This window comes from Chaetodon auriga, chromosome 15 (genome assembly GCF_051107435.1).
Source record: "Chaetodon auriga isolate fChaAug3 chromosome 15, fChaAug3.hap1, whole genome shotgun sequence".
Lineage (NCBI taxonomy): Eukaryota > Metazoa > Chordata > Actinopteri > Chaetodontiformes > Chaetodontidae > Chaetodon > Chaetodon auriga.
Window position 1 is genome coordinate 18,954,224 of NC_135088.1, and position 11,876 is coordinate 18,966,099.

Genomic DNA, 11,876 nt, shown 5'->3' on the forward strand with positions numbered 1-11,876 from the left:
AGTGTGTGGTAGAACAGTGATGGAAATAAAAAGCCACTGCTCAGAGCTGTATGGTGGGTCTAATTCATACCAACTGTGAAATAAACGAATCAAAATAATGTTTTGTTGTAGTTTTTCTGACAAAATTTAGAAATTTAAGTAATTCTCTACATGTTTTTAGTTTTTCTGAACTTGAAAATGCCTCGTTGACGCTCGCTTGAGTTGCTTTATATCGCTCCTGAGTCGCCTACATTCCCCATAATGCACTCGGTGAGGTTCGCTTCCGGTCTTGCGCCGTTTCTGGAGCGGATTGGAACCCGGAGTCAGGATTCGATAAATGAAGGGTCTTTTGCAGAAAAGGTAACGTGTTTCTCCATAAATATCCATCGATTTTCCGGCGAACGGCGGCGCAGCTGTGTAGTCAAGCTGCAGCTGGTTTGTCCGCTTCGCTCCGGGCTTCCCTGAGCCGCCTCCGCTGCTGACTGCATGGCGTTGAAGAGCATCGACTCCGGTTTGGTGGTTTGCGTCTCCGGTCCATCCGCCATGCCGACTGTTCTTTGTTACATTTTACCGAAGAGGGGCCGCTCAGATCGGAGTTAAAACCCGGCTAGAGTTTGGGAACGACTCAAATCCTGGATCCCATCTCCTGGCCAGACTGCATACGTTAATGAGCATATTCCAGCTGTATCGCTTTCAGCCCAAACAGTTCATGTCGTCATGATAGAGTGCTGCTCATCAGGGAGGTCTGATGCATTCAACACGGCTGAAGTGTCCCATGATAAATGTGTATGCAAGCTGGGAAGTTCAGTCACATTCTCAAAAAGTAGCTCCTTCATATAAATGTAGGTTTTTCTCAGACACTCTGGCTGCTGGTCACCTCCCTGCTGTCCTGATCTTTGCTTCCTGTTAATGACATGATAAAAACTATCTTTCCCTCTGTTTGTAGGTTGACATAATGGCTGAGCAGACGCCAGATGAGCTCATCTGTGAGTATGAATCCAGCACTTACTGTGTTGACAAAGTGTGACACTGGGCTGTAATGACAGGTGTGATGATGTGTGTGTTTGTGTTGTAGGGTGTGAGGACTGTGCCCAGTACCATGACTCTGAGTGTCCTGAGCTGGGACCGCTGGTGACCGTCCAGGACTCCTTCGTCCTGAGCCGGGCCCGGTGAGTGACAGCTCAAAGTGTCTAAACCTCACTGGCTGCATTCAGACCAGTGATTTCACACGTCCATCGATCTGATTATGTTAGAATTAGTGTGTTGTTGTCGTACTAAGTTGTCCATGTCATGGATCAGGTCATCTTTGCCAAACAGTCTGGAGATCAGACAGGTGGCTGACGGGGAGGAGGGGGTGTTTGTCCTGCACCGTCTGGTCAAGAGGACCCGATTTGGGCCGTTTGAAGCGAAGAGGGTCCCCCACCTGGAGAAGGAAGGAGCGTTTCCTCTGAAGGTGCAGCCTGATGAATCCAGACCAAGTGTACTCGTAGAGAAGACAGGCTTGATATGCTGTTGTATCAGAAATCGACAGATGTGATAATTTTCAGCTTCCTTTCTTGTCCTCGATCCTTCAATGAGCAGATCTTCCAGAGGGATGGCGTGGTGGTGTGCTTTGACTCCAGCAGCGAAGAAGACTGCAACTGGATGATGCTTGTCCGACCTGCCGCTGATTACAAACACCAGAATCTGACAGCATACCAGCAGGACGATGACGTGTACTTCAACACTTCCCAGGTATGCATATGATTCCTCAGCGTGACCCTCTACAGCCACACTAACACGTTTTCATTTAAAAACACATAACCTTTGATACGTTCACGCCGAGCATCCACACTACTCCAGCTTTTTAGAAGCCATTAAACAAATACTTTTGGAAATGCTGCTGCTACCAGCTGTTCTTAGTTAAACTCTGCATTTTATCACGCTGTTACTGCAACACCAAACACCAGCACATGCATGCCCAGTGTACGTGAATGGTCATATGATAAGCCGCTGTGGTTGTGCGGGGTTTCAGGGGTTCATGGCGTCCTGTGGTTCGTTCATTTGGTGTGTTCTTCCTTTGTGCCCCTGCTGTTTGTCTCCCAGGATGTGCTGCCAGGGACGGAGCTGAGGGTCTGGTACGGAGCTTTCTATGCCAAGAGGATGGAGAAACCCATGCTTAAGTCCCCACTTCAGCCACCACCACCTCCAGCAGGTAGATGACATTACAGCACCAGTGTTGCAGTAAGCTGCCATGGCAACAGCGTGAGTTAGGTCTTGTGTTTTTTACTCAGATATGAAGTCGTCTGCTAAAACAGAGACCTCAGAGAAAACTGAAGCCCACATGCCCCCAGTGGCTGAAGAAGATAGTGCAGGTAAGATCGTTGGAAACATCCATCACCTCCTGTTAAGTACATCTCAGAAATGTTCTCTTCTTTCATTAAGGGGGAGGCCAAGGTTAGGGTCATGTCCTGGTTTGATTTCAGCTTTAAACTGCATTACTTTGTAGGCTACAGTTGATTTTCTCCCCAGTGAGTCCAAACAGGAGCGGAAGTCAGGCTGTTTACCCCTTCAAAACATCTCTAAGCTGGGGAAGTGCTGTGTCATGGTTAGACGCCCTGAGTCCCCTGCTTCCCTGTTGATCACAGGCAACATGCTGAGTCATCTCAATGAGGGGAAGACAGTAACCGTGCTTCCAGTCGACCCGCTCCTGCCCCAAGAGGAGAGCCTGGTCTGCCCCGATGACGAGGAGGACAACCCCCCTGCGGCTCAACCGGGCCCCAAGAGGGGGCACGGCCGAGGGAGGAGAGCTAAGGGACGCAAGCAGGGAGCTCCAGCCGCTGCAAGCAAAACCAAAGGTGAGAAAGGAAAGCCAGTCAGACTGAGCGGAAAGGTCCAGCCTACAGCACAGAAGAACAGTGTTAAAGAAGTTCTGTGCAATACACTTTGCAGTTTGTGAAGAAGTCACTCGACGTCATGTTGAGACATCATGACATCGTTGCTGTCATCATCAGGATTTGTGTCAGTCAACGAAAGGACGCTCACTATCCTGTGCTGACATTCAGCAGACGTACAGTCAGACATTCATCATAGGTAAAGCGAAAATACTAGTTTTTCCACTGTGGGTGCATTTCGCAGCACGAGGCGGCCACACCCAGTTACAGACACAGCTCTCACTTCTCTCCTCCACCTGGAAAAGAATTAGTGTCTGAGCTGTCACTACACTGTCTGTGCGACGCCATCACCGTGTTTCTGCAGGCACATTCTGCAGAGGTTTGATGGCATTCTGGGAAAATGTTGCAGTTACAGTAACCTAACTGAGGTAGTGGGTGATGGAGCCGCTTCATGAAATTGAATCATTCCTGTAGTGCAGAATTCCAGCATCTTATATTTAATCTATCACCAATAAATCAATACTTTGCTACTTCCCTTTCAGAGACTACTTTGGTTTCTGACCCAAACACCTGCAAAACTAGTCAGTCCACATCACCAGTCATTTGCTGCATATATCGTAGATTTCTCTTTGACACTGGAGTCCTGATGTGTGCAGATGTGAAGCCCCTGACGCAGAGCTCGGCGCCGGTGGCCTCGGAGGCGGCAGCAACAGCAGCAGAGAGCAGCAGCCTGCTGAGCCCTCCAGACAGTGGGGCTGTCCTGAAGAGACACAAAGCCAGAGAGCACAAGAGGGTGTACCGCTGCTCCCTCTGCAACAAGGTCTTCCAGAACAGCAGCAACCTTAACCGACACATCCGATCACACGGTGCGTGGAGATGAGAGAGTTGAGGCACAGATTTGAAATCATCATCTCTTTCTCAGACAGTTGATGTTGAGCATTGATGGGTCCCTTCTTGCATATTCTCCCAGGTGATAAGCTGTTCAAATGTGATGAATGTGACAAGTTGTTCAGCCGCAAGGAGAGTCTAAAGCAGCATATCTCTTATAAGCACAGCAAGAACATGGTGAGTAAAACTCCAGATTGTTACCTCAGGAGTTTTTACCTGCCCTGTTGCTTAAGGTGTTTATATGTGATCTTCTTCTTATGTGCTCCCAACAGCCTGACCAGGAGTACAAATATAAATGCAACACATGTGAGAAATCCTTTCGCCTGGAAAATGCCTTAAAGTTCCACAACTGCCGGACAGGTAGGGGTCGTCTTTTTTGTCTGTTTTCTTTCCCTTCCCTGATCACATTCCTCACCCCGTCATCTTCTCCCTCCAGACGACAAGACGTTCCAGTGCGATATCTGCTCGCGGTTCTTCTCCACCAACAGTAACCTTTCCAAGCACAAGAAGAAGCACGGCGAGAAGCTCTATTCCTGCGAAATCTGCAACAAGATGTTCTACCGCAAAGACGTGATGCAGGAGCACCACAGGAGGCACGGTGTGGGTGAGTCGCAGTGGAGGACAGTTCATTCTTACACGTTAAAGCTTTAAACTCTTCGCTGAACTGAAACTGCGATGCATCTGCACAGGACCAAAGCACATGAAGAGAGAGGAGCTGGAGGCCAATGGAGAGGAAGGGACCAAGTACAGGAAGGAGCCGTCACCCTGTCCCATCTGTGGCAAGGTGAGCCCTCTGCACTGCTGCAGAGATTAATGCCACGAATGGCAGCAGGTCCAGGAATCCTGGAGGAAAGTAGTCCAGAGGTACTTCATCAGTGACGTGTGTGTGTGTGTTTGTGTGCACAGGTGTTCTCCTGCAGGAGTAACATGAACAAGCATCTGTTGACTCACGGTGATAAGAAGTACACCTGCGAGATATGCGCTCGCAAGTTCTTCCGCGTGGACGTCCTTCGAGATCACATTCATGTCCACTTCAAGGTGAGACAGTGTGCAGGATTTTTCCCCGCTCACATTTAACAGCCTCGTTTCTTTAGCGTCTTTTCTTGCCGATGTACCTCATTCAAGTGATGAGGCACAGGCATGGGGGTCACAGAAGAAGAAAGTTTGAGGGGTTTCAAGTTCATGTTGCTTCTCCGAAACACGTCCAAAATATGGCTGCTTTTTTATCTTAAAATGGAGTGAGAGCAGCTCTCAGCAGCTGCTGTGTTTGTACGTATTTGTGCAGACAAAGTAGATGTAGATTTCAGATGCAGCAGTTTTTACAAGCCTGGGCCTGTGTATGCTCTGAATTAAAAACCTTCCTCTCATTCCATTGCTCGTCAACTACCATGACACTTTGCATTTACAGGCTTCGGTCAGCCAATGAGAATGTAATGTAATAGTTAAATGTAAGTAAACTTTGCTACCAGCCGGTCCAGGCTACAGAGGAAGAGTAGTGATGTGTGTGTTTAGCCACACTGGATAAGACTAAAGGGAGACAGTGGTAGATGTCACTGTGTTTATTCAATAGCACCTTGGTTTTGACACCCCCTCTGCATCTTAGCTGTCATTGAGTTTAGTCATTTCTGTTCCAGGACATAGCTTTGATGGATGAACAGGAGAGAGAGGGCTTCATCAAGAAGATTGGCATTTCAGCAGGTGGCAGCGACGAATCAGACGAGGATGAAGAGGAGGAAGATCCTGAGCACCACAAGTACAACTGCAAGAAATGTCAAGTAAGCTTTGTCCTGACAGGCATGGCGACGGACCATAGTATGAGGAGTAGTATTAGGAGATACATTGGTGTAGTTAGGGTGGCATTCCTGACACGTGCTGAGCAAACAGAGCCATGTTCTAAACGTCCCCTCTGAGGATACGTTGCACTGCAGGCAAAGGATGAGCTCATCTAATAAACAAGTCCAGACCGCGTTAACCTAACCACGTCAATGTAGGCTCACACAGGTAACATTTGTAAGAAAATATTAAACAGTAATTGGCTAATTAGGCCTAAATCAATTCGATCAGTTTTTTGTTACTTGAACGTCCAGACTCTAGAGACAAACGGATAAATGTGATGCCCGTGCACAGATGCAGCTGAGGACCGCTGCCACACTTTGTCTATGAACAGGCTACAATATGTTAGAGAGTGAAACATTTCTATTTTAGGATACATCTGTTGATCAGTCATTTGTTAGCGATGTTGAATATACAGTGCAGCTGGAGATCGTTCACAGCGATCCTGTCTCCACATGAATGTGGTTTTATAGTCCCGATTGTTGTCATTGTCATGACAACTGCTGGAGAGAGTGTTGTGCGTTGTTGCTGAGGAGTTCACGTGCCGAGAATTTGCTGTCGGCTTCTAAATGGCAGAAACAGAATGCATCTCCTTTTATCTGGTACACAATGGTGTGGACGAACTGACTGAGCCGTGTCTGTTCCAGAGGGACGCTGGCTCGATCACAGGAGATGTGCCGTTATTTCATTGATTAAATGTTATTTTGCCAATCACTTTATTTTTCACTCACAATCTCACTCAAATTGACTCTCTACTTCTGTGTCTCCAGCTGTCATTTGCAAAGGGCAGAGAGTACCTGAAGCACATCATGGAGCAGCACAAAGAGAGGGGCTACGGCTGCGCCATCTGTAACCGACGCTTCGCACTGAAGGCCACGTACAACGCTCACCTGGTTATCCACAGAGAGCAGCTGCCTGACCCCGCAGTGCAGAAGTAAGACCGCATATTCCACCTCTCTGTATCATTATATATACTTGTCACAAAAAAAGAGGTGGAGGTGAAAAGAAACAAGTGTGTTTGAGAGTTAATTTGAATGCATCTGTGGCTGAATATCAGCAATGTGTCGCTAATCTGTCCACGAAGTGTCATCACTATTGATAAAATTCAGGTCAGAATGTAGAAGAGCTCAAATTATAACTGAAAGTAAAAGGTCTGATTTGAAACAGAAAGAGACATGTCAAAGTGAAACTGAAATATAAAATGAACAAGCTGCAGTAGCAACTGTAATCATTTCAAATCTGCTCATGTGTCACGCAGGTACATCCATCCGTGTGAAATCTGTGGTCGAATCTTCAACAGTATTGGTAACCTAGAAAGGCACAAGATCATCCACACGGGTGAGCGACGGCCGGGGGGTTCTGTGTGACAGTCACTGATGGCAAAGTCAAGTCATGTTCTTAATCCGTTCATAGCCAACAGACATTCTAGACTTCAAACCTTTCACCGCCACATTAGCTTTCCTTCGTTTTGGCATCAGGAACCTTTGTTCTCTATGGCTGGATGAACGTCTCGTGCTCATTAATGATTCAAGACTTGACTGTGCCAAAAGAAACAACGTTAGCATCCAGGAAGAGTCTTTTTGTTTGGTTTTTACTCAGTATGTGGAATAGATCAACCTACATGACTTGCTTGCATGCAAGTTGCACGAGACATGAGTAGGATAGTTTTTACATGGTGGCAAAGTGATGCTGAATTAGCTTTTAGCAGTTCCTGTTTGTTTGTTTGATAGTCATATGTGTTTAAAATTATGCACGCCTCATATATGCATTACATAAGATTTAGATTTATTTTACATGGTAATCGAGTGTCTGTGTGTGTTTTCGTTTGATCACCCAGGGGTGAAGAGCCACAGCTGTGATAAGTGTAACAAATCATTCGCGAGGAAGGACATGCTGAAGGAGCACCTCAGGGTTCACGATGATATTCGAGACTTCCTGTGTGCAGAGTGCGGGAAAGGTCAGTTTCTCGCTGCTGCATCACACTCCTCATCACGCCGCATTTTTTTGAACATGCAGTAGTTCATGTCTGGATCATTGCCACGTTAGTAAATGTAAATGTATTTCTGTGCAGGCATGAAGACCAAGCATGCTCTGCGGCACCACATGAAGCTTCACAAGGGCATCAAAGAGTACGAGTGTAAGGAGTGCAACCGCAAGTTTGCCCAAAAGGTCAACATGCTGAAGCACTACAAGAGACATACAGGTGGGTCTAAATGTGTGTGTTACTGTTTCACAGAAGGTGTAGGCAAATAAAAACTCGTGCATTCAGTATTAATTGACATAACCGCACGTGTGATAGCTGCATGTGTGTTTCACCCTGCGTGACCTTGACAGTGCAAACTTCACTGAAGCACATGGTGTTGCTGTTTGTTCTGCTCTATGTTTATTCTTGTGATATTTTGCCTGCAGGTATAAAGGACTTCATGTGTGAGCTGTGCGGAAAGACTTTCAGCGAGAGGACGACTCTAGAAACACACAAGCTCATCCACACGGGCAAGTATCTCGTGATAAAACCAGGCTGAAACACACTCTCAGTCTGTTACACTGACGAGTTCAAGACACTTACAAGCTGAATGTGGAAGCCTGTAATTTTTTTTTTTTTTTTTTTTTCTCTGTGTTCAGAGCCATAAAAAAAGGAGTGGTTTATGGTTAGACAAGAACTGATTCTGCAGCCTAAATTACGCAGCCAGAATAAAAGGCCGAAAAGCCACTCGAAAATTAAAGGGCATGTTTACTGTAAAACACAAGTTGACGGGTAGAAGATGAATTGGTTGGGAAAAAAGAGGGAGAAATGACAACAGACAGTAAAAATATATGAGACACGTAAAAAATCTAACTGAATACAAGAGTAATCAACACAATGAAGTCTAACAGTGGCATCTTAGCCAGCATGCTAATGCTAACAAAGTTAGCTTGGTAACACTTGTCATAAGTTCACAGTCAAAGGGGAAAAGAGATTTTAAGGTTAAAACCATAAATGTGATAATCTCCCACCAGTACGTTGCAAAGTCTTCACATCAGTGCATCCAGCATGCTGGACTGACCCCGTTTCCTCTTTCTCACTGCAGTGGGTAAGACATGGACATGTGCAACATGTGATAAGAAGTATCTGACAGAGTACATGCTGCAGAAGCATGTCCACCTAACTCATGAGAAGGTGGAGGCCCAGTCGTGTCACCTCTGTGGGACCAAGGTGTCCACTCGCGCTTCCATGAACCGGCATCTACGACGCAAACACCCCGAGGTGAGTCCGTGCACCCATACGAGGAGACGATCCGCAGTCTGTGTTTTACCAGCCAGCTGAGAAGTCAAACCTGTTGAAATGTCGTTGTTCTCCTTTGCTCCTCCAGGTGGTGTCTGTAAGAATCGATGAGTTTGATGACCTTCAGGAAACTCCAACAATTAACGATTCGTCTATCAGCATTGTGCAGGTTTGCTCACGCTTCTTTCACAGTGCAGTATTGTTGTATAGAAATACACAGTTTCACACACTGTTTGGAGTAGCTCTGAGCAGAGAATCCAGCTGTGTGAAAACAGTCTGTGGCTTCCATCAGATGCTAAAATGGTGTTGTTGCCTGGCACTGCTGTCTATCATGTTCCTCATGCTCTGAACTTCCTTGTGGTGCACTTTAGTATGTTTGAATGCACACTAAATGAGGAACTGTCAGAGTGCCAATATAAGTTCCTCTTGATTCACAGTATGAGCTATGAAGCAGGCGTACACTTACTAGCTATCTATCCTAGTATTACTATTACTTTGCACGTGGTATTGAATGCATCCTGTGACACGTTTCAGAAAGACAAAATGAATCAAATCCAACCCTGTCAGCGTTTATGTGTTCTCATGAACAGTTTCACCTTCCTCTTCAGCCCACTCTGACCCTGGAAAAAGACAGCATGGCTCACGAGAGGCCCAGCCGGCCCACCCGACACCCCAAGAAGAAGCAGAGAGTTCAGGCTGAGCCGGAGCTTTCTGAGTCGGACGAATATGTTGATTTCACCGAGCCGAGGCATGAGTCCATGGCGGAATTCAGCACCGTCATCGTCGGGGACGAGACTGAGACGAGCTCTGCTGTGCAGAGTATCCAACAGGTAGGTTTTCACAAAAGTTATTGTTTTATTGTCAAAAAAACATTTGTGTATGTTGTTTTAGAGGCAGCAGTTGGGTGTGCCTCTCTCCTGGCTTGTTGCTCCTCCTGTTGTTTGACTGCAAGCTCCCTCTCCACCTTCTTCTGCTCCGTTTTGTTCATTGTGATCAAGAACTGTAATAAAATGTCCCTCTAAATGTAATATAACTAATAAAGTGACAGATAATAATAATAAGAGATGATGGAGATTTAAGACACTATGTGGCACCTTTGCAGCAGCTAATCAAAGTAAACAAGAAATTAATACATTCAGTAAAACTGCAGAAGGAAAAGGGAAATAAGTTGTAGCAAAATTAAAAATATATATATATATTTAATATTGTAATGTCTGGAAGTAATTCTAAGTTAGGGTTATTCTTTTATCAGTCAGTATTATTAAATCATCATGGATGGGTTGCATCTCAGTGACAGTTAAAGTAATGTAAAGTTATGACGCTTGCAGGTTATTACAGTTAAATAGATGTTAATATTGTGGATCCATAACATTATCCAACAGTTACTACAATATTTGTATTACTTTAAACAAATATGATTTACATACTAGTTCAAATTTACCAAAAAAAGTTAAAACAGTATTTGGGCTTGAGAGCAAATTTCCATCAAGCATTTGAATTTTTCTACTTGTTGGAACCCAAAAAGCATTTCTTTGAATTTTTCAGGTGGTGGTCCTGGCTGACCCCAACGCTCCCTCAGCCTCGTCACCCAACAGCTCAGTGGGGCTGACCAACATCACAGTCACGCCCATCACCAGCCACGCCCCCGCCCAGTTCACCAGCCTGCAGCCTGTCGCCGTGGGCCACCTGACCACCAGCGACCGGCCCCTCACCCTGGACAACTCCATCCTCACCGTCACCTTCGACACCGTCAGTGGCTCCGCCATGCTCCACAACAGGCCGGCCGAACTCGTCCCAGAGACTGTGGGCCCTGGCGGAGGCACGGCGACCCAGTCAGTCGCCCACTTCATCAACGTAACCACTCTGGTCAACCCCATGGGCCACCAGCTGGAGGCCCCGACTCTGGCCTGGAGGCCTGTACCGGTGGCTGAAGGCAGCCAGGTCACCCCTGTGGTGGAGGGTGCTCAGGAGGGTCAGGAAGCCCAGAATCAGGGCCCGGAGCCAGGCCGGCCCATCCAGAGCCAGCCGCCCGCCCCGCAGCAGCAAGGCGGCTCTGCACAGCAGATGTTCAGCTACTAGAGCTGAGACTGGAGGTGCTGGTCGCCTCACGCTCCCACACGTTTTTCTGTCGTACTGTAGAGTAGATTTTATCAAACTGTACAAAGCTTTGATCACTGTCACCCAGATGCCTCTCCAGCCCCAACAAAGTGAATGAAACAAAGTGGCTGCTGACAATTAACATAATATTTAAAAAAAAAAGAGAGAACTGGTACATTTAGCCAAATTCACTGACACTCGTCTGGAAGATTTACATTTCAAACCAAAGCAACATGTTGAATATTCAGATGCCTTACCAGCCTTTTAAAAACATGCATGTTTTCAACTTAAATCTGCTGCTTGAAAAACAAAATATGAAAATGTACCAACCTGGAAAAGAAGACGCATCAGTGAAAACACTTCTACGAGGTGAAGTGAGAGTTGGCATTTTTCTGAAAGTGGCTCACTCATGAAATGCTATTTTTCAATGCTGTAAACTGTAATTGTTGAACTGTCTGGAAACAATACTGGAAGAGTTTTTGTACTGTTATTTTTAAACAAAATACCTCTTTGAAATTGTTCTTTTGGTTTGTCTTCATAGAAAATAACGACCCACGAGGGGGAACATGTCAGCAGGGTTTTTCTGCTGCTCCTGCTTCTGTTTTTCTTGGTTTGTTTATAGCAGTGTGACCATCTGTCCTGGATCCCCTCAGATCTCAGACCAGCAAGCCTGTTTGTCCTCTTAGTCAGAAGCTTATGGCTTTCCTACAGATAGTACTGCGTGTGTGTAGTGTGTGTGTGTGTGAGAGCCAATTACTTTTACAACTTGGGACTGGGGACATTTTGACTGGTCCTCAGGGTTCACACTTGGTTTTAAGGGTTAGGTGTAGGGTAAGGTTTTGGGGATAGGCATTTAGTTGTGATGGTTAAGGTTAAGCTAAGGGACGAGGGAATGCAGAGGGGAAATCTCCAGGAACTGAATGTAAGTGTATGGAATTTGAAGT

The 11,876-nt window shown here is 46.1% G+C and overlaps 1 protein-coding gene across 1 annotated transcript; it reads left to right on the forward strand.

Moving 5' to 3' along the window:
• Positions 1-273: 273 nt before the first annotated feature.
• prdm15 (PR domain containing 15) lies at positions 274-11,453 on the forward strand. Its single transcript, XM_076751383.1, has 24 exons — positions 274-339; positions 926-965; positions 1,055-1,148; positions 1,279-1,432; positions 1,561-1,713; positions 2,065-2,173; positions 2,253-2,333; positions 2,607-2,816; positions 3,509-3,718; positions 3,823-3,917; positions 4,013-4,100; positions 4,177-4,344; positions 4,430-4,524; positions 4,647-4,778; positions 5,375-5,515; positions 6,344-6,507; positions 6,832-6,911; positions 7,411-7,530; positions 7,645-7,776; positions 7,983-8,066; positions 8,642-8,817; positions 8,924-9,004; positions 9,444-9,665; positions 10,381-11,453. The coding sequence occupies exons 2-24, from the start codon at positions 935-937 to the stop codon at positions 10,912-10,914; spliced, it is 3,354 nt and encodes a 1,117-aa protein (XP_076607498.1). The 5' UTR covers positions 274-339; positions 926-934; the 3' UTR covers positions 10,915-11,453.
• The last annotated feature ends 423 nt before the right edge of the window (positions 11,454-11,876 follow it).